This window comes from Oratosquilla oratoria, chromosome 22, assembly GCF_046742065.1.
Source record: "Oratosquilla oratoria isolate Oo_2021 chromosome 22, ASM4674206v1, whole genome shotgun sequence".
Lineage (NCBI taxonomy): Eukaryota > Metazoa > Arthropoda > Malacostraca > Stomatopoda > Squillidae > Oratosquilla > Oratosquilla oratoria.
The window spans coordinates 56,057,808-56,085,163 of NC_134798.1; the positions used below are offsets into that span (position 1 = coordinate 56,057,808).

General features: G+C 36.8%; 1 protein-coding gene across 2 annotated transcripts; it reads left to right on the forward strand.

Annotated features, from left to right (window-relative positions):
* The first annotated feature begins 224 nt into the window (after nt 1–224).
* Nucleotides 225–27,216, forward strand: Cpsf5 (cleavage and polyadenylation specificity factor subunit 5). 2 transcript variants are annotated; one of them, XM_076206070.1, is made up of 5 exons: nt 225–380; nt 17,250–17,450; nt 25,002–25,243; nt 25,551–25,665; nt 26,866–27,216. In XM_076206070.1, exons 1-5 carry the CDS (start codon nt 262–264, stop codon nt 26,885–26,887), a joined length of 699 nt encoding a protein of 232 aa, XP_076062185.1. In that variant the 5' UTR covers nt 225–261; the 3' UTR covers nt 26,888–27,216. The 2 variants fall into 2 exon arrangements, with proteins under 2 accessions (XP_076062185.1, XP_076062186.1); XM_076206071.1 differs by having other exon boundaries at nt 25,002–25,231.
* The last annotated feature ends 140 nt before the right edge of the window (nt 27,217–27,356 follow it).

Below are 27,356 nucleotides of genomic sequence, written 5' to 3' on the forward strand. Positions count from 1 at the left end.
AATGATTATACGTAAATGTTTAAAAAAGCCGGCAATGCTAAAATGTCGTTCCTTTAATATAGCGTTTTATAATTTTGAATTGTCCAATTAGAAAGAATAATTTTATTGGGTAAGTAGTACAATTCGATGCAATTCAATACAATATATATTTATTGAAAAATGTAGTACCTGAGCATCAGGCGAGTTAGACCAATGAGAGTGTTTGTTGACGTCAGGCTCAACCAATCAAAATCCAGCCTGGCGGCATGTTGTTGTTTAGACATGGCGACGCAAAGAAAAGCAAACGCTCCTGCGGGGTGGCCAAAAAATGCAACACAGCCGTCTTTCGGAGCAAAGTACAATGGAAACCCATCTTCTGCTCTTAATAGAACTATTAACTTGTAAGTTTTTAGTAGTTGTTAGAGAAAATCCACGGTTCAAATGAGAATGAAGTTCAATCAAGGTTTGGACTATGTGTTTGGGATGTGACGAAATTTTCACATTGGCAATACGCATTAACTATAGATGTTTAACATTTCACGGACACGAAGATGTACATTTAATTATAGTAAGGGTAGAGTTTATGAGTACTTTCATGTGACGTAGGTTATTGATTATGAACAAGTGTCTGACATGGTTGTCTCGAACCTTTTCAACTTTTGTAATTCCTTTCATATGCATGCAAGTTTTTTTTTTTACATTTTTCATATTTTTGCTTATAAGAGATATTTTTTTTTTAACTCAAAGGGAGTGTTATTGGTACATTTTTTTGAGTTTGCATGCAAGGATTTTTACTTGGACTTATTCTGATGGATCTGAAGCTAGTCACTGGATTATGGTATCATGCAAACACATTTTTCACATCTATCTTTTTTTGCATTTGACAGATTTTTCTATGGAATAGTTATATTAGGTTAAATTAGAGTAGGTTATATTAGGTTAGCTATATTGGACACTTAAGATTCATGTTAAAATCTGTATGTCTGATTCTGGAATTTTACCCTATAATCAAAGTGAAGTTTACTTCACTTGGCGTTTCTGAGTGCTTGCCTCCATAAATGGTTGGGAGGAGGGGGGGGCAGATGTTTAGCTCTCTGTGGCATGCTCGAGGTGTGGGCAGGTAAAATTATGCTTATGTAGTCAAAGGTAATCTTGATCATGCCCATCAATTGCTTTGTTGTCTTGACAGGTAATGGCAAAGGCTGACAGTTTGATTATTCTCTAAGTTTATTGTATATTTAACACACAACTTGGTTATTAGAATTGATATAAATTTGAAATCAAGTTAAATAATGCCACTAGATTCCCAGCCTACCACACGAGTCAGATATTATGTCAAGGTACCAAACTTATATTGATGGGTTGATGATATGAAAAGGATATGGATTGCTGTTGATTTTTAACCTTTTAATTAAATTAATTTTATGAAACAATTTTTAATTATTGATAAAGTTTTGTATTGACGCATCAATCCATCCTTGAATCTATCCCTCAATCAGCAGGGTTATCACACACTTGGGAGTAGTGAAAGCTTCCATTTATGGGTTCATGCTGTAAAGTAATCTAAGATTTTTATTTTGATACACAAAATACAAGACATACAATTGAAAATTTAAGTCCACTGTACTTCAAGTATGCGGGGCTGATTGATCCATCAAGGAAGCGAGTTGGATAAATTAAGATAAAAGTATCAGTACTTCAATACGAATATTCTTTTTAGCAATTTTTATCTGGTTGTCAGTTTTTAGTATTATCAGTCTTGGCCACCTTTGAGACTTTTTCCTTGAATTTTAGGTTGTTGGATATCTTGATTCCTTGGTTATCCTCGCATTCTGTTGTTTATTTTGTGACTTTCATGTTCATGAAGTAGTTGGCATGAGGGTTGTTGTGTCCACAGTATACTACTTTGCATTTGTTAACATTGAATCATAATTTCCAGATCTTAGGCCAATTTAATAGGGAGTCATTATCGGTTGTTTGTTTCTCCAACACACAAATACAACTTTGTGTCGTCTACAAACAATTTGCAGTTAGATTTTTTGTATTCAGGGAAATCATGTACACATGTAAGAGAGCTAACTCCAATACTGATAGCTGCAGTACTCCACTGCACAGGTAATCATTTGGATTTGCTACCATTGACATGTAATTGACATATAAGTATTGCCAACAGTCACTTAGGAGTGTTTTTATCCAGTTGAGTGGAACATGAAACAAACGTGACAGAGCTTATGTAGTAGCCCTGCAGAGGGTATGCTGTCAGATGCCTTGTGGAAGTCTAGTTAGACAGTGTTGAAGGGTATATTGTTATCAGTTATTTCAGTCCAGTCTTTCTGTGCTTTGGTAAAGTGAGTCACACTGGATCTACCAAGGAGAAAGGTATGCCATTTAGGGATATTAAGTTATTGTCTTCCAGGTGCTTGATCAATTCTACTGTCACAAATTTTTTTAGTACTCTGTCTTTGAGGTAATTGAAGTAGTTCTATATTTATTTTGTTCTATTTGGCCATTTCCCATATGTTATGGACTTACTGTAAGAGATTGTAAGGGGCTTGGAGATTATGTCTACTGCTTCTATGAGGATCTTTGGCTTGTGAGCAATGTGAGGACCATAGGCTTTGTTGATATCTATTTCTTCAAGGATTTTCTTTACAGATGGCAATATTATTTCAGTTGAGGGCCACTGATTGCTGCTGCTGTCTGCTTTTTTTTATGGGTCTGGTAGTTCTCCAAATAGGTATTTGAAAACTTTTGCCATTTGGCCTATTTTCATAGTAAAATCTGGAGAAATATTGGTGTTATGCCATAGGTGCTTCATTGTTTGTGTTTTTCCATAATCTTTTCAGGTTCCTGAGAGGCTGTTTTGGCTTTGATTTCCTGCTTTTATATTTGTATAATGTTTTTATATTTTTACTCATTTCATTAACTTTTTTTTTTCATTTATGACTGTCATTCTTGGGCTGTGCCAGGCTTTGGTGTACTTCCTGTGACTTTCTAATGTTCTCTCAAGAAATTACCTCATACTGGTTCTTCCTTAATGCCTTTTTTGACACCTTATTAAGCCAGGTTTTGTTTTTAAGCTTTATGTCCCTTGTCCAGCTTTCAATGACACAAATAGCTATGCTACCTCTTACAATTCAGAAAAGTATGTCATGCTTCTGCAATGGTTTGATCTTTGAGCATTGCTCCACAATCTTTATCCATGAATCTCCTAGTGGCATCAGTATTTACCTGTTTATTTATTATCTGACTATACCTATGCATTTATTTGTGTATTTTATTTGATATTTACATTATTATAGTTTTTATTTATTTATCTATTATGATTTTATTGCATCCAACCTAGATATGGACCAAAAGGTCTCCTGTCAGCATGCTCTGCCTTTGTAATCCTTTGTATTTCATTTGAAATGGTTGTACTGGGATTGGTTTGGGTAGTTGATGAACTGGAATACTATGTGGTGTTCAAGATGCTACATGATCACTGTTTCCAAGTGGGTGATGGTGTTTGCAGTGTTGACAGTTTTGAGTTTGCACCAAATTTATGATGTCTTGGTTGATCTTATCCTCTTGCTCTTGTACATACATATACCAAAAGGCTTTTTCCCCTTACACGGGGGCCAGCCAAAAAGAAAAAGGCATAGAAACCACTCCCATCCATTCCATTTCCTATAGATTCCACTCCCCTCCACCCTCCTCCCTCCCTCTTATCTTAGCACCTCCTGGATGACGGGTCATCCCTGCAGCCTGTCCACTGCCCAGGGTTAGAAGCAGTGTAAAGGAAGTTTTATGTTAGGTATGGTATGATGAGATGTATAAGGGGAGAGGATGGCAGTGAGTTGGAGGTAAGTCTTAAAGGAGAGAGGCTGGAGGAAGTGGATAGCTTTAGGTGTTTGGGGTCACATTTAGCAGGAATGGGAGGAGTGGAGGTAAATTGTAGATTGAGAGATGCAAGTAAATGTCTTGGGGAATTAAAAAGTGTCATGAGAAATAGGCATCTGGGAATGGATGCAAATAGGAGATTGTATGGAGGGGTGATTGTGCTAATAGCTGTATATGGGGTAGAGGCTTGGAATTCAAGAGAGGCAGAGAGGAAAAGTCTGAATGTGTTTGAGATGAAATTTGAGAAGTATGGTAAGGGATACTATGTTAGAATAAGAAACAAGGTGAGGAGAACAGGAGTGGAAAAGGAGGTAATAGGGCTGAGGAACGAGTATTGGGATGGTTTGGACACATGGAAAGAAGGGATGAAGAAAGATTAGTAAAGGAAGTGTGGAATGCAGAGGTAGAGGGAGTGGATTTGAGGGAATGACTGAGGATGAGATGGATGGATGGGGCATTGAGCAAGAGGGCATTGTCTGTTGAGCAAGGAAGGGAGAGGGCAGGAGATATGGACGAGTGGAGAGTTGGTGTGTATTGATGATACTGTTATGCCAGGAAGGGAGAAGTGGTGGGTAGTGGGTTATATGTATTTACCTAGTTGTATTATACGGGAAGGGGAGCTATGCTCGTGGTGACCCGTTTTTGTATCTCGCAAGATCAAGTTTGTTCTTAAATTGTTGTATTGTGTTTGCACACACTATTTCTTCATCCAATTTGTTCCATACATCTATCACTATGTGGGAAGCTGTTCTTTTTCAGGTCTCTTCTGTAGTTATCCATTTTGAGTTTCATTGCATGTCCTCTTGTTTTTCCTCTGTCCTGTTTTAATAGGTCCTCTCTATCAAGGCATTCTTTTCCTTTCATAATTCTGTAGATGGTTATTAGGTCCCCTCGTTCTCTTCTTTGTGAAAGATCTTTTGATGCAGCCTTAAGGGATTTCTCCCCTTCTCTTTTTCTGCATGGGGAGATGGAGAGAGGGGTTGCTGATTAAGTTAAGTGGACTTGCCGTAGAATTAATGTGTCTTGCTACATTGTGTTTAGGTCCCTCGTTCTCTTCTTTGTGAATGATCTTTTGATGCAGCCTGAAGGGATTTCTCCCCTTCTCTTTTTCTGCATGGGGAGATGGAGAGAGGGGTTGCTGATTAAGTTAAGTGGACTTGCCGTAGAATTAATGTGTCTTGCTACATTGCTTCTGACCCAGGACAGAAGGGGGAATGGAAGGATGACCCATCATCCAAGAGGAGCCGAGATGAGGATGAGGAAAGGGTAGTGGAATGGGTGGGAGTAGGTATGTGCCTTTGACTTGGCTACCTCCCTTATAAGGTGGAAAAAGCTCTTGGTATATAGAGAGATAGTTAGATGGTAGTTATCTAGTACATACATACATATACCAAGGCTTTTTCCCCATTACAAGGGAGGTAGCCAAAAAGAAAAAGGCATAAAATCATTCCCACCCATTCCATCCCTAAATATACTCTACTCCCCTCCACCCTCCCTCCCATCTTAGCACCTCCTGGATGACTGGTCATCCCTGCACCTTGTCCACTGCCCTGGGTCAGAGACAGTGTCGCAAGGCACAGCACATCTACAGCAAGGTTGCTTCATTAAATCGGCGACCCAACCCTCTCCGTCCCCCCATGCATGTTGTTGGCTATTGTACTGTAGTCACTCCAATTTATGTCCATTAGGCTGAGGTTTCCCATTGTTGTTGTCATTCCCTAGACTTTATGGCCTAGCAGTCACATCTCCCTGAGGAATGATGCAGCTGGAATGGGGCTTTCCCACAAATCCCTTATAAGAGTGTATATTGAGGTGTTGGCATGCATGATTATATACAGTGCAGTCTTCCATAATGTGTTGTATATTATGGGATGAAATGAGTCTTCCTGGACAGTTATCTGTGATACAGTCATCCAGCCTCTTCGGGTATTTTAGAAGGGCTGGATGATAACTGCACTGCAGTCTGGCCAGGTGAACTCGGTCATTTTGGAGAGGATTCAAAAGGATAGATATTAGATGGTCTGGCATGCAACTATGTGTTGTTTTTCAGTTTGTTGATGGAGCAGTTAATGATATGATTATGGATACGCTTCTAGAGACTGGTGGTTGTGGAGGAAGAGAAGAGTGTTTGTGTGTGATATAGGTATTTGGGTGCTGTTTTGATGTTTCATGGCATGTGTGGGTGTTCTGCTATGTAGTGTAGTTGGTGTACTGTTTGTGGAAGCGGCAGCAAGCGTTTGTGCCTCTTATGTCAAGGTGGACTTTGAGGACTTTCGTTTCATGGTGTAAATAGTCTAGGTGTTATAATTGTCTTTAGGGCTTTGTTTTGTATGGTCTGTAGGGTGTTGTTATGTTGTGGTGTGGAGCTAGCTCACCTGCTCTCCCAATAAAGGTGAGAAAGGTATTGTTGTTCCTTTGGCATGCAGAATGTAGTACATATACCATAACACTTACCATTATTTGTGTATGGTCTTTCAATCCAGTTCCTTAAACTTTCATTGTGACAATGTCACTCAGTTCAGATCATGGCATGGTTGAGTACTTACTTGTCTTGGATGTGTATTAGGAGCCCACCTTTTCTATGGGGGATATCCTCCCTGCTAACATTATAGCCTTCTACATGTATTATATCAGTTAAGTTGTCATTGTAACCCATTTCACACAAGGTATTAATATCTGGACAGTAACTTGAGACTCATGATTCAAACTTGTTCCATTTATTGGTCAGGCTATCAGCATTCAAATACCAGCATATCAGATTGTCTATCCAAATATAGCTTCAGTCATTTGTGCTATTACATGGTCAGTTGTCACTGGTGGATGCTGTTGCCATCATTGATTTAATGTAACTGTGGGCTGTTGTTGTACAGTTAGTGATTGCTATGATGACTGTTATGCTGGTGGATATTTTTGGTGGTGATTGTTCCTGCAGGCATCGATGCTAGCCCTAATACTTGCTGTTGCTTTCATAGAGGATTGGACATTCCTGCAATATAATGCTTTGTCCAGCAACATAATTTGCTCCCCATATCTTTTGTCCTAAGCAGCCATGTAAATTTATGACATAACATGCCTTTGGCATGGAAGTTTTTCAACTTATTTATTTTCTCATCCATATTTGTTGGAGAAAAGGGAAGGGGTTGGCACCGATGTTTTGTTTGATTTTTTATATCTTGTTATTTTCCTATTTTCTGTAGCTGCGGGTTTGAAACTTGTTTGGGAGAAGAATTTGATAATGGTGTTGTATTACTGCTCTGATGACTTTTTTTTTTCCTTTGGTTGCTCAAAATAAGTCATGGGCAGGAGTGATTTCAATTTTGTGTTTTTGATGGTTTTTATTATTCTCTACATCTGTTGTTTTCCTATCAGATGTTTTGTATATTTTTTTTTCCTCAATTTTTCTCATTTCTTGTTTATTAGTTTTGCAGTGTATATTTAATTGATGTAGCAATGTATTTGCTTGTTCTGTTGGATTTTGACTGCTCATAGACAAATGGTAAATATTTCCCGATTATTTTCAAGACATTTAGGGCAGAAACCATAAATGAAACCACTTCTGTGTATGTCAAATGGAAACGGCAGAATAATCGAGGGGTGTCAGGTAACTGAGCTAAAGATTGCTGATAATAGTGTCCCCATAGGAAATGGCAAAATATAAAGCATTTGATATGGAGAGTAGTGTTCTGGTGCTGGAACAGGTGATGTCATTCTTGTGAACATTAGAAAGAATGTACCAAGATTAGTCTTTGGGTACCCCATGCCATGGAACATTGTTTTACTTTAGCGGTATTTAGAATTATTTAGTTCAGTGGTGTATATATTTCACTTAGGGATTAGATAATGCTACTATTGTTTGCAGCATTTTATTTATTTTTTTTTTTTTCATCTTTTTGCTTTTCTTTTTTAACAAAAATTTATATTGGCTTAAAAAATGGAAACCTTTGCATGTGGGGGGAGTCAAATTTTACCAAACCCTTTCTTTATATAAATGATAGGCATTGATGGATTATTCCTTACTCTGCAAGTTTTTTAAGATTCTATAAATTGTAGATTTATGTCAAAGTTATTTGAAGTAATGCATGATTTTTGTACCTAGTATGAGTGTGCATAACCTAATGTCATCATGTGAAATTTTGAATTCAAATGTTTAGTAACCTACCAGTATAATTAAGCAGTATGCGCCCATTGGTGCTCATGTTCACTTGGTCATGAAGTTGAAGATTATATAAGGAGTTATATTTATAAACTGAATTTATACCTCTTAATGGATTTATATATAAATAGAAATAAAAGATATGCACTGAACTTTTGGTATGATTAGAATTATACGGTTTTCTATCAGTGTTTAAGGTTTACAGGTTATTGGAAAATCATTATTGGAATTTTTCTAGATTCATTTTAACTCTTTGGTTCATGGGTTAATGATTTATTATAACAGGATTATATTTTTGTGTGCATGTTTATATTTTCTTGTACTTTTCTGTAGAGAAAACATTTTTGTATCTATTTTGTGGATTATTTGTTTTGACTGCCTTCATGTTTCAGTTAAAGTGAAGTTGTATTCACATCTTGATGTTTTCATTTTCTTTTTATTTCTTTTTTTTCTGTCAACCTTTAGTGTTTCAAGAGGTGCTATCTCCTGTTGATTTTTAAGTGCTTGACATTAAGGAGTGAAAATAGTGTGGGTTTTCTATGTTATGAGGAACATACGCTGTTACCATATATGCTAAGAGGAGTTTACGAAGATGAATAGTGAAGTTGGTAGTTATATTGAATAATGAATATGTGCCTGATATTTTCATTATGATTTTATTGATTGGGGCTTAATAATCTGGTTATTAGTTATGACCAGTTGTGTACGAGTTTGTATACAGTGCATGATATAGATAATAAGTATAATATTGCTCGTTATTTTATGAACATCTTGCTATGGTATGTACTGCACATTTTGTTGTATATGCTTATATTTCCTGTGTTCTTTTCCATTTAAATGCCTTAATCCACAGAGTAACCATAGTACTGTATATAACATAAACATACCAGTATATTAATGATGTACATTGTAAAAAGATATTTTACATTGTAGTGAGATTTGAAAATGTATTTTATTTAGTCATGAGAAATGTAGTAATTTTTTTCAGACATAAACACAACAATCCACCCCTTTTCATATGATTCTTATTCCCATGGTATAATTTTATGATACCAGTTTTTATAATGTGCATATATTTGAATATTGGCAATTTGCTGAGGATTTATAGTATATTTTGTGATGTTCCAAAAAAAATTAGTTTGTTCTCTTGTTTTGAAGTCTTGTTTGACAATCATAATTGGGCTAACATTCATATTAGAAGGGAAAGATTGATGTCTAAGGATTTTCTGTGATATTAAGTACTCATATGAACCTATAATGAAAACTCCACTTTCATATGTACTTCAAAATTGTTTATTTTTCATATGATTTTGTCAGAACGCAATTTTGTACATTTCATAACAATTCATTTTCTTTAATAAATGTGCAAAAGTCACTTATCATTTGTTATATCCTCTACAAACCATAAGTATTTGTGTACAGTCAGACAAAAGCAGATATGCCGATAAGAATTTTATTTTTCATGGTTCACTTTTATATATTTGAATATTGATGAGGATGGTGTAAGAACTTGAGCATACAGAATAGGACCATTATTATAAATTGTTCCTAAATGTTAGGGAATAGTGCCATATCTTTTAATTTTCATTTCAGAATAAGTTGACGTGTATACCAATGCTTTGGAAGTGATGATAACTAGTTCAAAAAAAAAAGAACTACTAATGATTTTAATGAAAACCGTACTAGAAATTGAAAATATATACAAGGATTTGTTATGAAAAGTAATGTTATCATTATTAGAAAAAAAAATAGAATTATCACTAGAAATAAGAGAAAAGATCCTATTCAATTTTAGTTTCAAATAAAAGGCTCAGATTTTCTGGACGATGACATTTGAGGAGAATATGATCAAAGTTACAGCACTGCAGATCATAGGAGGAATTATTGATAAAGTGCTGTGAAAATTGATGATGTAATAATTATGCATTCAGCATTTGGGCACAAAATATTTAGCACAAAACCCAAAACTAAAATCCCAACACATTTTCATCTGTTTTCCTCTTCATGGCATTTTTGTATTTGTTGACATTGTAAACACCTTGCAAAAGAGTCGAGGAAAGATGGTGTAGTGTTAGGCTAACCAAATAACAGTTCTGCATTAATATCCTGTGCTTATGTATTTTTATACTTCTCACTTTTCTGATCATCTTCCCACAGTGAGGCATCTAGATACAAATTCTTGTCATATGAGCACTATTAAGGTGATAATGGTGATGGCCTTTATTCTAGAGTAACATACACATACAGTAGCATGATAACGTAGGAGCTGTTGGCACAGTATAGCCTGAAAGATTAACAAAAATTCAGATTTGAGCCACTTTATTTCATGTGAGCTAAAACAGGTCATTTTAGACAATGTGAGTATTAGTTATGACCATATAAGGCAAAGTAATTTTTATTGGATCAATATTTTGGTGGGGAGTTTTCAGTTTTGTTTTGTATGGTGTGGGCTTGGATTTAAATTGATTGGTTACTAGAGAATGCTACTTGCTCTGGCAGACTGAACACATTGGGAGAAGGTGACGTCCTTGGTTGTACAGTAGTTAGTTCCTCATAGTATGCTATGGGCTCACCTTTTAATATTCAAGGTGAAGCTGAAAAGTTACCATGCATTTTGTTGCAGTCATCCTGTAATGCAAAGTAATTCTGAGGTATACATGGATCAAGAGAATAATGATAATAGTTATTATTGCTGCTGTTATTGTCTCAAGTTCATTGAATGAAAACACGCAAACCCATAGTTGCTGACAACTCCATAGGTCCACCCATGTATCTTTCCCTGGGAAGAAACATTGGACTGTTGTCTGTAATGCATTGGCATCGTTGGCCCACATTAGTAGAACAGTCACTAGCTGTCAGCTCTTCATATTTGTGGAAGAAATACAGTTCTATCTAGTGGACTTGCTGTGGATGTGCTGTGTCTTGCGACACTGCTTCTGACCCAGGGCAGTGGACAAGATGCAGGGATGACCCGTCATCCAGGAGGTGCCAAGATAAGAGGGAGGGAAGAGGGTGGAGGAGAGTTGAGTGTGATAAGGTTGTAATGGGTGGGAGTGGTTTTTATGCCTTCGGTTTTTGGCTACCTTCCTTGTAAGGGGGGAAAAAAGCCTTTGGTATATGTATGTACAGATTGACCTCTCATTAACAGACTAAAAGGGGGGGTAACGGTGTCCATTGATGTGTATAATCCGTTAATTTGGAGTGGTTTTTGGGTGGCACAGTGATTGCACAGCACTAAACAACAGCAAAATCACCGAAAACACCGAAAACGCAGCTAATTAACGTCCGTTAATGAGAGGTCAATCTGTATGTATATATATATATATATATATATATAATACTGATGACCCACTTTCAGAGAAGAATAAGCAAAGATATAGAAATCTGTATATTTCGATCACTTTCTGTGATCCTCTTCAGCAGATCTGCTGAAGAGGATCACAGAAAGTGATCGAAATATACAGATCTCTATATCTTCGCTTATTCTTCTCCGAAAGGGGGTCATCAATATTATTTTACAGATGTGCTACGACATAACTTTCTATATATATATACCAAGGGCTTCTTTCCTTATAAGGGAAGTAATCGAGTCGGAGGCATCCACCCACTCCCACCCATCCACCACCTTTGTTTTCCTCTCCTCTTAGCCCCTTGTGGATGAAGGGTCATCCAGGTCTCCTGCCCACTGTACTAGAGTATTGGCTGCTTGTTATTGTACAAAGAAATACAGTTAGAATTGATAAAGACATCTTGGGCTCAGTCCTGAGATCAAGTGTCATCCCCCAAGGAACTGCACTTCCAGAAAGACATTAGTTTTGATGAGTTTCAAAGATAGCAACAAGAAGACAGTTCTTTGATGTCATTCTTGCTGGACCACTTGCAGGTACTCAAGAATGTATAGGTAGGTAGGTATTATGGCAGACAGTTCACCAATGCTTCAATCTTTACTGACAGTATCATACATATACCAAAGGCTCTTTTCCTCCTTACACGAGAGGTAGCCAAAAGACAAGGAATAGAAACCACTCCCACCCATTCCATCCCATACACACTCCACTCCACCCTCTTCCCTCCTCATCTTGGCGCCTCCTGGATGACGGGTCATCCCTACATCTTGTCCACTGTCCTGGGTCAGAAGCAGTGTATCACATTACAGAAATGTTTTAGGTTTATGGTATTGATTTACCTAGTACACTGTCAGGATGAGAGCATAGTATTTATAAGCTATGGAAGTATTGGTGTGTCACATTAGACTGAAAACAATTAGTCTTAGGAGGAATGGAGTGTGAAATCTGGTTATGCTTGTGATTCAAGGGTGGTGTTTTGGGATATGAAATAGTGTTTGTGATTTGTATGAGTGGAGATTGATGATGTGTTTGCTAATGTGTGAGCCATTCTATAAAAGAAATTTGTTTTTGAAAAGAATTAATTTCATTATTTCTATGTGACTATGTAATGACAACAGATTAGTTAATCAGTATCAGAAATATTTGACGATTGAGGAAAAGTAAAATCAGGGCTGTATATATTTTTTCTTAATAATTTTGTACATACATACATATACCAAAGGCTTTTCCCCCCTGATGTGGGGGGGTAGCCAAAAAGAAAAAGGGATAGAAATCACTCCCACCCATTTCATTTCACATATATTCCACTCCCCTCCACCCTCCTCCCTCCCTCCTATCTTGGCACCTCCTGGATGATGGGTCATCCCTGCATCCTGTCCCCTGCCCTGGGTCAAAAGCAGTGTTGCAAGACACAGCACATCCACAGCAGAGAGAGATAATTGGTTCCAGGAAATTTTTAATCCAGTCTTTGGTTTTGTGTCTGTAGGGGCTAATGGAAGAGTAGATCACTTGTCAGGGACGCCATAGGTCCATATGACTTTGTTATGTTGTATTTTGGTTGGTCATGGGTATGTTATGATTAGGGTGGGCTGGTGGTACTTCGCAAGGGAATGGTTTGAAGAGGGTGTCCATGTTTTTTGGGTGTTGGAGCATGGGAGATCTAAGGGACTGGTAAATTTGTGTGGATCTGGGCATGATGTAGGTGCCAGAATTGGGTATTTCTGGTTGGACATCTTGTTATGAAACAGCATAAGTCTCAGCAGGTAGGGGGAGTATGGTGATATACTTTAGGTGTTTGGTGGCATTTTTGAATGGGGAGGATACTAGTATGGTGTAATTAGGGTACTTTTCTTTTTGTCCTCTTTCTTCTTTCTCTTCTTTGTTTTCTTCATCTTCTAGGTAGAGGGAAATTTGGTGTGAGGTGGCTAAGGGGAAAGGAGAGCATAGTGTATTAGAGGGAGTGGGAGGTCATGCAAGTAGTTCCTGTTGTAGTGTTAAGTTACTACAGTTGGTGAAGGGTACACTTCCCTGAGAGGAAGGATGGAATTAAGTTAATTCCAATTCGCTTGGAACTTGTTTATTAGTAAAATAATGCAAATATAGCTGACATAAGTCGCTGTCTTCTTAGTGAGACATAATTCTTTATGCAAGAAGGATATAATGCACATTTAGGAGCACCATGAATAATTTGGTTAACATAATACTATTCTAACCATATACAATATTACTACTAACATTTATTGATATTTACATATTGATATGTGGGACATAAAAGTATTAATAAAGATATATTTCCATAATGCAAGTTCCAGTGGGGTGACAATTATTAATACAGAAATTTACTTATGGTGCGTGTATTGTTTGTAGGTTCTCTTGGGTTATTGGAGCAGGAATGTTGGGAGGTGGGGGTCATGTCAGGATGGCAAATTGCAGTGCTTCCATGAATATGAACCCAGGTTTGTCCATTGTGGAACTTCTTGGGCTCAAGCTTCTCTGAAGCTGATATTTTCTCAAGTCTCAAAGATGGACAATTTCTTGTTCATAGAGGTATACCTGAACCATTCCCTGCCCTTTCATAACTGGAATATTTAGTAAGGGCTGCCAATCAACACACACAAAAAAGAAAAAAAAAAAAATTGGAAAACTCCTAGACCCTCTTTTGCCTTGAATTCTCGCAGGAATGTACCCCTCGGTTATCACAACCCAAAAGGGTTTTCCCCATCTCTGCATGAGGGGACAGTTAGTGGCTTTGCTGTAGATGTGCTGTGTTTTGCTGCATTGCTTCTGACCCAGAGCAGTGGGCAGGAGACTGGGATAACCTGTCATCCATGAGGACTTAAGATGAGATGGAAGAAAGGGCATTATTCATATTGTAATTTTACCATATTTATGTTCCCGTAATGTTGACAAAAGAATACCGGAACATAAATATGATATGGAAATTTGTAATATGAATAATGCCATAGTTAGACATAGATTCAGTACAGGCCACATTGCTGATTGGAATAGTTTAAAGGTGATAAAATATGAGAATCATAATATGAAATACAGATGTGAATATGCTTTTATATTGATAATATCAACCAAAATAAGGGATTCTTTACATTAAATAAACCTCTAGCAATTCAGATTAGGAGGCAACAAGCAAGTTTGGTTACACAATTTTCATGTTCGTTTCTCCCCTGAAACTTGGGCTGTATAAGAAGTCAGATGTTTGTCCACTGTTATGTCTGAAGAAGCCTTGCTGGGTGAAATGTAATATATATTGGATCCCATACTCTGCTTTTGGCCTCTCTCCAACATATCTCATTTGAAAATAATTGAACGAAGTGATGATATTAATAGGGGGACTTTAATTGTGAGGAGATGAATTGGGAGAAAAAAAAAGATTAAAAGTTGGTGGAAATTAAGATTCCTGGGTTAATAATAATTGTTGCCTTGAGTTTTTCTGTGGAAACCCTACAGCCCCACATTGGCTGGCAACAATTGCATAATTGTATTGTTAAAAACTATGGTTTTACCCTTAGAAACATAATTCAAGAAGCTGAATAAGAAAAAAAGATAAGTATTTAATAAACAAAAATAATTTATATAGAGAAAAAAGTTTCTAAATTACAAGCATAAATGTGACAAAAATTGTTACTGATATATTGAGCAACAAAGATGAAACAAAAATTGTTGTACATCTTATGGAAAAATATTAGCACTGTAGATGAGAAATGCATAGGTACTGATAAATTAGGTATTGTAAATGAAGTGCAGTGTTTTCAAAGAGATATTTTTCACATTTACACTACTTTACCCCGAAATTTTTATTGGCTTGTAGTGAGGCATTACAGAAACTGTAATTCATGTTGGGGTTTTGTTTCACCTGGGATGAGCCACTTCCTTCAATACACTAAAAAGAATTTAAAAAAAAAAAGTCGACAGCAACACTAGAGTAATACACAGTGAATTGTTACTTCATGTTTATTGCCTTCACATATCACTGTCAGTATATGTTTACAGATATATGATATACCCTTCTAAAATTTTATGTAAATAAGAAAAACATCAAATGTGTTAAATAGAAAACTAGTCTTACACTTGTTCCCTTAATTAGGGACCTTACCTGGTCAGGAGATTTATATATATATATAGTAAATTATGCTGTATGACACTCTTACTTCACTGGTATGTTGTACATACTTCAAATTATTTTTCCACAAGTTTTCACAAAATTGAAGGGAAAAAAAATAGCGTACCAGTCCCAAAATTCCTCAGATACACTTCTCATTATCCACCCTCATGAGATCTCTAGTCTACCATTTCTGAATCCTATATCAGTCTGAGTGTCCAGCCAATCTGGCAGCACAGCCAACATCAATGATCTCAGATGTCGTGTGGAATGACCCCAGGAAAAATAAAAAAAACTGCAATGCCATGAACACATGAAATTCTTCAGCACTGCTAACCAACAGTACAACATGCAATTATTAGTCCATGCCTAGGACTAGCTTATCAAATCGGCTGCAAGGTCACCGTAAAAAGTTCGCAAAAGTGGAACTGAATGGTCACAGCTAATGATAACATTGGTAACAAGCCATGGCGCCTCACACCAGGTGAATATTGTTACTAGGATAGGTTTGTATTCATACAAAAGAATTTGATTCAGCCTACGTATGAGGTAATGAAGGGGTTGCTAGCCAATAACCAAAGGCTAATCATTAATAGTTAGCTATTATACATGTTCTGTATATCTAGGACAATTTCTGAGCACTTGAAATTAGCCCAAGTTTAAATGTGAAATACTGGGAGGCATTACAGTACTTGTGTTTCACATTGTAATAGATTGAAGGAAGTTGAATGTGTGTATCAAAACAGACACTAATGATCTAATATCTGAATGAAATAAGTGGTGTAAGATAGAAACTGGACCCCTACATGGGAAATGGACCCCCCCACTCAAAATACTAGATTTTTTCTTAATCTAATCTAACCTAACTTAAGAGCAACACAGGTTCCTGGATGGAGAAGATCTTAACTAGATAGAGGGCAGTCTAGTAGTTGTCTATCCAGGTTGAATGCTCTCAAACTTGTTGATGCTCCAATGAAATTTCAAGTTTTGTACCAACCCCGTAGCTTTTAATTCAAAGGGGGAAAAAAATCTTGCTTATGTGTTCATGAGAGGGTTAAAGCATCGTTGGATAGTCCACTCGACCACTTTGAGTACCCCTGATCCAAGTGAATGGTACAAAGCCATTCGTCATCCTGGTGGCCTTGGAGAAGGACACAATTTCTTGTACAATCAAAACTTATTATGGAATTATTGTGGATATACAGTAACAGTGCAGTACAAATGACAAGGAGTTGCGCTTTTCATTTGGGGGTACATTTTCTATAGGGGGTTGGAAAATGGACCCCAGGGTTCTTTTTCTGTCATAGAAAATGGACTCTGGGTAAAATTTCAGGGGGGTCATATTCCAGTTTACACCCAGCAGTGGTTATGGAATACCTGTTATGAATGTTATGTACATTAGATTGGATGATTGTGTGTATGTAAAGACTGGAGTGACTGGTGATATGGTAAGAAAAAATGCTACTCTGGTCAGAAAATTAAGTCAAGAATTGAATATGAAATGTAGGAACAAAATGGTATTTGATTGTTTCTTATATGATCCATGTAATACTCAGTCTTGTTTTGTAATATAGGAACTTCCTGTGGATTGAAGCCATCCATACATTTTTACTGTTCACATGACTGAGTACTATTATTCTACATTAAAGTACTTTTTTCTTATCTTCCATTGAAGGAAGTACTAATTTTTTTCATAATTCCTGTTCACCTCATTTTAAATATATCCTTCATTGTGTTTTATTTATGCAAGTGTAAAATTTGCACATTCCAGGTATCCATTGACAAACTACACATTTGGAACCAAAGATCCACTCTTTGAAAAAGATCCGAGTGTCCCAGCAAGATTTCAGCGAATGAGAGAAGAGTTTGAGAAGATTGGGATGCGAAGGAGCGTGGAGGCAGTTTTGCTGGTTCATGAACATGGGTTACCGCACGTTCTCCTCCTTCAGTTAGGCACCACCTTCTTCAAGTTGTAAGTCACCCTGCTGATTTGCCTCGTAGAAGACACATTTGTAAATCTTTTCTGAAGACCAACTGTTTGTCGCCTGTGTAACGAAAACAGGATGTCTATAATTTGTAATGTAGAAGTTTAGGGAAGCATTTGCACAATAGATATTGGCATATCATTTTTATATGGATATTCCTGGTAATGTTGTGATGATATTGGTACATATGTATATTATGAGATTATATTTGAGTTAATATTAATATAGGGAGAATAGAAGTACAGGTACATCTTTGTGTGATAGCATTTGTTTTGTGTACATTATATTTATATGTTCTTTTTTTTAGTGTATACCCATCTATGCACAGTTCTCTTCTATAGAATTTAGAAATATAAACTATACAATTGGTATTTAATGGTGTTCCATGATCATTGTTGTACATGTGATCTGTAAACTGCAACTAGTATAATGAATATTTTCTGAGCAAATATCTGATCTTAGGAATTAAGTTAAATAAGGCACCAGGCTAGATCAGGAAACACTGGTTGAAATGTTACAAATATATTGTATTCCAATATATTTATTCATTCCCTTAATTTTCACAGAAGTCCCTGCATTGTTTACATTTGGTTATTAAAAAAAAAAAATGGAGAATAAAAGTACTGAGCGCTGATGGTAGAATCTAGTGCTTCCAAAACACTGGAGAATGATCATAATTGTTGCCGTGATTTTCACTGACAGGAAACCTGCAGTCCTATATCAGCTGGCAATGGTCCTTGGGACCTCCCATAGATCTTTACGAAGACTTGTCCACTTTGCATTAGTGTACAACTCATATGTCACTAGCTCTTAGTAATAGCAGGGTAGTAGCTTGTTAATTCACTGTGTGGAAAAACTGTTGGAAATATGATCTAAGTGAGATATCTTGGGGCCAGTCTGGAGAGTTTCATGCCCCTCCAGATGGTAGTAAGGATATTGACAGGTTTTGAAAATGGACAGCAGAGATGGCTAACTGACAACCATCTTATAAGGCCATCTCATGCAGGTGCCTGTCATTGTTCCCTGTGTTAAGGGCATTCAATAGTAATCTGTTTTGGAGTTTTAGTGGCCTGGTTCACTGCATTCTTGCTTTTATTTACAGAAGAGGTAGAGTTTTGCCAGAAGTCATGTAGGACGAATGTCGAGACTATTCTACTAGTCTCCAAAGATCATCATTCTCTAGAGAATTTAACAAACTGGCAAATGGTGCAGAATAACCTAAAATATCTAAAAGACTGTAACTGGAGTCCTCCAAGGAGTATTAAGCACACCTGTATTATTCAACCTCTTCTCAAGTGATCCCCTAACACCAGATCCAAAATATAACTCCAAGGTACTCACCTGTTTAGATGACCTGAAGATAACAACCCAGCATAGCAACCAAAAAATAACCCCTAAGAACACCCAAGACTATTTAGATAAACTAGAACATTGGCTTAAAGATAATAGACTGAAAGTTACTAATTGAGAGAATACAAGGGCAGCAAACAAACTGGTCCCCAGCCTGGTAGATAAACCATACGAGGAGAGACTAAAAGTAATGGGTCTACCAACTTTGAAAGATCGAAGAGAAAGAGGTGACATGATTACAACATTTGGGTAACTAAAGGGTATAAATTGCAAAATTGCATTGACAGAAGAGATCTCCTTATTAAAGATAGGAGGGTTTCAGGTCACAAACAAATTATAAAAGATCACATGTCTAAAACATGTGAAGAAATGTAGTTTCCATGTAGATACATGGAATAACTTAGAAGGTGATATAGCCCAAGCTCAAACAATACACGGGTTCAAATCCAAATATGATAATTGGAAATCAAGAAGTTGGAAATGTACATTAATTTTAGTCTAGGTATGATAAAAAAAAAATAGAGAATAGATGAGATCCAACCAGTGTTGCTCATTTCCTCTATGCTACAATTAGGTAAATACAAAAATCATTAGCATTACTCACTTCAGATCACCATGAATCAAAGAAATATCCAAGATTAAAATTGAATGGCCAAACTCCTCTGTTGAAAAAGAACCCCAAAATTCTGGTCCTTTCTTTTGATACGTAACCTTCAGACCACATCAAAGATCTGGCATTGAAAATCAAAAAGAAAATTAACTTAAAATTCAATTGGAATCACTGGCTTATGACTGCAGAAGGAAATTAATCAAAGTAATCACAAAGTTGAAAGTGGGTGGAACAGTGTATGAAGATGCTAAATTACAAGGAGAAATGTTGAATGGTAGTTTCCAGGCCATGTATATCAAGGAAAGCTATTTTGAATGAAACAATGGAATTTCTAGAAGGAATGGGTTGTATGTCATCAAAAAGGAGTAAATATTGTTGAGGGGATCTGGATGTTAGGAAATCTGCCATAGGGCCTCATGGGATCTTGAATCGGACCAATCAATCTATCAATTGCCCCTGGTTTCTTACACAGAAGACCTGCTGCCTTTAGGTGTGTGTGTATGTGTATGTCTCATACTCCCAGTAGTCAAAGTTTTACTAAAAACTTTGCTGTATCAGTTGTTTGTACTAATGGAGAACCTACTGTATATACTTTAACTTTTCAGCCATTACCCACTCTGCAAAGTGGCAGGGTACTGAATGTCTTTATATTAGAATTGTGTTGTTTAAAGTATACCTAAATACAATTACCAGCTGATTAGATGGAAAAAAAATTAGAACTTTATATAAGATAATGAGTGACATTGCTATACAAATATCAATTTATTGCTTATTACTGCTGTATGAATGTATTGTAGTGTTGCTCATATTTAAAGTTATGTATTCACTTTCATATATATATATATATATATATATATATATATATATATATATATATATATATATATACATATATATATATATATATTTATTTATTTATTTATTTCTACAGAGGAACTTGAAGTGGGTATAATATATCCAAGAATGTCGGTATCATGTTTTGTTTCTGATACCGTATCAATCATTATGCCAAAAGTTGGACTGTTACTGACACATTGCCCTGTGATTGTAAATGTTATATTTTCTATAGCAGTGGCCAGTTTTTATCAAACTAGTAACTAACAGATTCCAGTGTTGATCAGTGTACGTTTCTTTTGAAGACACAGGTGACCAGTTATAGGCAGCAGAAAAAAAGTTGCTTTGTTTTATGACAAGGTGCAGGGATGACCCATCATCTGGGAGGTGCTAAGATAAGAGGGAGGGTGGAGGGGTGTGGAGTGTATTCAGGGATGGAATGGGTGGGAATGATTTTATGCCTTTTCCTTTTTGGCTACCTCCCTTGTAAGGGGGAAAAAGCCTTGGGATATGTATGTATGTATGTTGTTTTATGAAGATTGTGTAAAGCAGGCATGTGAGCTGGTACTAATGTGTGGCTCATTGCTTCATCCTGGACCTTAGGAAAACTTGCAATCTGGTCAAAACACAGATGTTCTTATACACTTAACCCATTCAACTCCGATGATAAGATTCTTGTCGTTTGGTCAAATAAAACAAAAAAATCATAAAACACCAAAATGTTTGATCAAACATTTTAGTGTTTTATGATTTTTTGTTTTATTTGACCAAATGACAAGACATCTCGTCATCGGAGTTGAATGGGTTAAAACCCACTACCCTAGAAATAATATCAAAAGTACAGGAGATCTGTATATTTCGACTACTATCTGTAGTCCTCTTTTCTGTACTCCTCGCTACCTCATTTATACCTGTACTCTATCTTCTTGTAACCATTCTGCTGAAGAGGACTACAGATAGTAGTCGAAATATTCGGATCTCCTGTTCTGATATTATTTCTCCGATAGTGGGTTTTAAGTGTATATTTACAAATGTGTTATTACAGTTTCCCACAGATGTCCTTCTTAAAATCTTAAGAAGAACATCTGTTTTTGGAGGCCATGATGTAGATAAAGGATAACTGAAATCTTGTTCTAAATAGAATATTTGGATTTAGGCAAGATTGCAACCTAGACAACTTTTGGGTAAATAAAAGAGGCATTCGGATTTGCCAAATAATCTGTAATGGGTATTTATTCATAAAATTATTTTCATGACTTATCATGTCAGAGAAGGCGATAGTGCCATTGTAATATGAAGATTGCTATTGGAAGTTTCGCTTGACTAGAAACCCGTAGGCCCACAGTATCTGATAGAAGTCTCTTTGGGAAGAAATTTTAGGTCAACCAGGTTCAGGAAGTGCCACTGGTTTACATTAAAGTTAAGTCAGAAACCTCTTACATTAGGCAAGTAGTTCATGCCCCCTTTGGGGCTACAGAGAGTAGGATGCGTAGTCCTTACCCCGTCCCATTTTTGTCGCCTTTTACGACTCAAAGTGGGAGCACTCAGTACCGGTATTCTTTCTCCCCAACCATGGGGTTAGGTGAAAAAGGAAGTGTATATTTAGAGGTTGTACAGGACAGAATTAAGAGTGGGGGGGGGACAGCATAATGGAGGGACAGTGGCAGTATGATAAAGTAGCATAATTTATCTATGAATAGAGATTTCCTATCATGCAAAATGATGTGTGGCTCTGGGCCATAGGGGCACCCCATATAGACCCTTAAGATAATAATAAATAATAATAATGATAGGTTTATTGAAATAGCAGTGATACACTGACAATAATACAATAGAGTACTTTTATGAGTACAGGCGCTCCTCAACTTATATTTTAGTTACGTTCCGAATGGCCAAACGTAATGTGAAAATGAATGCAAGTTGTTACTATACGTTCCAGTAATGTATGACCGTTCATACTGTATTATACATCCATAAATTCTTTTACCGTATCTTATAAATCACCCCTAAATCATTAACTATAAACATAACATTGTAAAATAATAACAATTAAATAAAATAAATTCAAGCAACAAAGTGAGATGGTGGAGAAGGAGGGGGAGGAGGAGGAGGCAAGGCACATTCAGTCTGTTGTTTGTGCCATGTAAACAATGGACGCAGCGTAATGCGTAAGTATCGTTTGAATGTCTTATACTACGGAGAGCGCGCTAAACTAAAAAATTCACTCATAATTTTTTTTTTTTTTTTTTTTTTTTTTAGTCAGTTCAAACGTAAAATCGAAAAAACATAAAACGAATGAACGTAAGTAGAGGAGCATCTGTAATACGCCTAGTCTAAGTTTTACAGTGATACGCTTAAGTATCAGCTGCATGCTACTGAGCATATTTCAACCTTACAATAACATGCAGCCAATACCCCCAGAAGGTTGGGAATGGGTGAGAGTAGATTGAGCCTTTGATTTTGGCTACCTTCCTTGTAAAGGGAATAATATGTAAGTGGTCTATTCATGTCATGCTGAGTGCCATTGCTTTGAGTCCTAAATCCCATACTGGGTTGAACACATTTCATTGTTAGTCTCCATGAGTTAGCTGAAGTATTAGCATTATGCAAATGTACATACATATACCAAAGGCACATCTTGATAAACTTAGTTTGAGAGCACCCTCTTATATATGATCTTGGGATCATAGTGTGATAGTATACATACATATACCAAAGGTATTGTAATAGAATAGTAATATCATTCTTTATTTTCTTCAAAATTTTTGGATAACTGTTGGCACTAAGTGCTGTATTATGTTTGAGCTTTTCTCATCTTTCACCGTTTTCCATGGTCATATATACAGAATTGAGTATATATCTGGTCAACATGTTATGTTGACAAAAGTAATGCTTCTTTTTAAGTTGTTTTGTCAATGAATACAGAACTAAAGTAACCATTTAAAACATCATACATTGTTTATTTGAAATTCGAAGTTGACTGTTAGCTAATATAAATGGGCCAGTATAATTCCTGATGATCTTTTTATCTTGAATGTAACCATAATTTTTTTGTATTTAGAAACCAGTAATTTTCGTTTTATGCATGTGTGTATTTTCTCCATTTTGTCTTTCAAATCCCCATGGGTCATTACGTAACTGGTGCTAATCGGTCAATCAATCTCTTGTCTGTGGTGTCTCTTGCAGAAGCCTTTAGATAATTGGCATTGGTATCGGGTGGGTCCAAAAGTCATTCAGGAATGATGTATTGTGTTGTATACAGATTGTTAGTGTGGAGCAATGTAGTTTGAGGTGTTCTGTGTCTTCTCTGTGATGGTTGCTTTTAAGGAAGTTGGAATCCGTGGCTCGGCCTTGTGGTCCTAATGCTTTGAGGATTCATGATGCTGGAATTCCCTATAAGCCTGTCTCGTTTTTCAATACTTTTGTCAGCCCATTTTGGATGATGATGATGATGATTTTTTTTTTTTTTTTTTTTTTTTTTTTTTTTGAGGTCACTCTCTCTTTGATGGAATGTAATTGAATGCTTATAGTGAGCATCCTTTGAAATATTTACCACAATTTTTTCCACCAGTTTTCCACCTAGTTTTGATTCCCACCCTGAGCACTGAACAGTGTTGGCCTCATTTTGAATTGGTGTGAATGTTGATGATAATTAAAGCAAAAGTCTGAGTCAAATGACTGGTGCAACATCATACATTTGGTGTCGGTGCAGCTTTAGTGTGTGATTGTTTTTGTAGTTGAATTGTAGTTGTAGAGGATAGAGAGAAGCAGTTGCTGGTTGTCATCTTTTTCACTGACGAAAGGAAACAATAAGACATTTGACACTGATAGAGAGACCTTGGGTCACGTCCAGACATGAAGTTTCACTGCCAGAGTGAACCTAACCTAACCACCTCTAGAACAGCATTTCTCAACCTCTTACCCTTGTGTAACCTTTAAAATAAATGGCATGTCTCAAGAAACCCCTGCACCAAAAAAAAAAAAAAATGCATATACCATATTTTTCTCATTTTATTTTCATTGTAATAAAAGATTAGATAGGATGATGTCTATATTATATTATTACAATAACCTTTTGCGGAACCCTGGTTGAGAAACGCTGCTCTAGAAAGAGGTGAAGATCTTGGCAGGTTTTGAAAATGGATAGCAGGAATTTTAAATTTGGTCAAAATGATCTGTCAATTTTGTTGATAATTGGTTCACATTGTGCCAATGAGTGATAGAGATTGTTTGGCAGTTGAATTGATAGATGACAATTTCTTACAGCTTATTTTTCGCTGGTAATACATGGAGCTAGAAATAGCTTATTTTATAATCTATATAATGCCAGTTGTATTATTGGGTCTGCAAATGTATCAGTTGGTTGTATTTTGAGGTCGTGTTGGTACAGTGTTAAATATAATACCCTAGATTGATAAGATGCTCACATTTTTATTCAGACATATGTATTCTATGTCAGGCCAGTGTTTATTTTCTTGTCACAGTAGTACAAGGGCAATGGGATTTTCCTGTTCATAACTTGTTTCTTGTACTGGATGCCTATCATGCCTACATGATACATGATAAATTGTGATATGTATCTCAGGTGATCACTATGCTTATGACAGTGTAGAACACATGCCAGGAAAATACAACCGGAAATATACAGTTTATTATAGTTTTTGGTCACACTGGGTGAAAGGTAAAAAAATTTGAAATTTTAACCATTTTTTACACTGATTCTGAATGCAATTGTAACTCTCAGGCCAGGAGGAGAACTCAATTCAAATGAGGACGAGGTGGAAGGATTGAAGCGTCTTCTGACCGAAACCTTGGGGAGACAAGACGGCATTGCGCAAGACTGGTTGATTGAAGATGTTATTGGGAACTGGTGGCGACCCAACTTCGAACCTCCTCAGTATCCATATGTCCCCTCTCACATAACAAAACCCAAGGAACACAAAAAATTGTTCCTAGTGCAGTTGGGAGAAAAAGGTAGGAATAAAGGTATTGTATGTATAAGCTTTTAATGTTTTAATTTTTTCATGAGAAAGCACATACCTTCATAGTTCATGGGTAAGAGCGTTTAATCTATGAAAGACTCGTTGCTACGAGTAGAACCAGAAGGACATGGGTGGAACCCGTTTCTTCCACCAATGTTTAAAAGAAGTTTTCTTTCCTTTAGAGAATTGCCTCTCCATTCTCTGCTACAGGGTCTGATTGTGAAGGTATGAACATATTGAAGTGGGATATGATATGTATTGAGTCATTGAAAATGTTTGACCCATCCACTAATAGATCTTTTGTATGACAGCACTCTTTGCAGTACCGAAAAACTACAAATTGGTTGCAGCTCCGTTGTTTGAGCTGTACGATAATTCTCAAGGTTATGGACCCATCATTTCATCATTGCCACAAGCTTTGTGCAGGTAAGATTTATTATTGTTTAGTTTTCAGTCTTAATATCTTTTTCCCCAAAGTAGCAGTCCTTAACTGCTCAATAGCCACAAGTGGGGTGGGTTGTTGTTGTTATTCCCTAGACTATCTGTCTGAGAAGTCCCATCTCCTCAAGGAATGCCATGGCCGAAATGGGGTTTTCCCACAAATCTTTTATGGAGTTTATGTTGTGTCGTTTGCACACGTGATCGTGTATAATGTAGTCTTCCATGATGTGTAGAATAGTATGGGGTGAAGTGTTACATCCTGGACATTTGTCCACAATGCAATCCAGTCTCTTCAGGTAGCTTAGAAGGGCTGGGTGGTGGCTGCATCGCAGTCTAGCCAGGTGGACTCAGTCCCTTTGTGAAAGAGAGTGGATTCAGAGGGGTCTGGCATACAGGGATGGGTGCATACCTTGACTGGGTACCTCCCTTGTAAGGGGGAAGAATACCTTGGGATATAGATAGATAGCAGTTTGCAATACAAAATTAGTGGATTATTCATTTCTGCAATATACAATTAGTGGATCATTCATTTCTGAAACTAAAAAATGGGAAGAATAGGACAATTTTCCTTGGTCCCAATTTAATGGGAAATTAGTGGAAAGAGGGACCAGTAATTGATACCTACTCATGGTGGTCCAACAAGATGGATGGCGGAGAATCATTTCCCTTGGGCCAGTGACAATACTTGCATGTAGTGGTCCTGCAAGATGACCAGGAAAGCTGCTTGTTTTCAAGATCCATCAACTCCCTCACTGCCGTCAGTAGGTTGACACTCTGTCTCAGGACACGGCCCAGGATCTTTATCAACTTTAACTGTGTTTCTCCTAGACCCTCTTATGCCTTTACTTTTTTTAGGAATGTCCCCTGTGGGGCTACAGGGAGAAGGATGCCTGGTTCCAGTCCCCGTCCCTTTTTTCTCTCCTCTTACCATCCAAATGGAAATACTTGGTGGCAGTATTCTTTTGGCCCAACCACAGGGTTTTCTTTTTGGCTACCTCCCTTGTAAGGGGAAAAAAAGCCTTGGTATATGTATGTAACTGTGTTTCTTTTCTTCTTACACTTTTTCACACTCAGTGAGTGGACCCCTACATACTCCACTCCCCTCTACCATCTTCCCTCCCTCACATCTTGGCACCTCCTGGAAGATAAATGTATATATTTATATTTTTGTTTTGTTTTTTTCAGGTTCCATTTTGTGTTTAAGTGATGAAATTTGCAGTGCATCATTGAAGCACAAGTGCGATGTTGAGAATAGAAGTGCAAAACCCCAGATGATGCGAAAGTGTGACCATTACTCTTCAAGACAAGTTCAAATGTGTGTTAGGCCTTGGGTCTCTGATAGCGTCCCTTTGCAGTGACAAGACGTGCTCCCTCTTGTATAAATGCTGTATTTCCTCTGCTTCTTTTTATTGATGTCAGAGAAAAGGAAATGATATTGATATTCCTTTGCATGAAGGAAACTGACCAGTTTTCCTTTTATCACTGTATTATTTCTTTGTTTCTAAGCAAATATAAGTCAATAAACTATTGGGAAACTGTGATGTTTATTTTTCATTGTAAGGTATCTAATGTAATGTAAAATATTGTACAAAAATATGTGGGGGGAAAACTGAAAAACCTCACCAGTCAAACTTTTATATATTTTTTCATTAGTCCCCTATTTACCTGTGAATGGT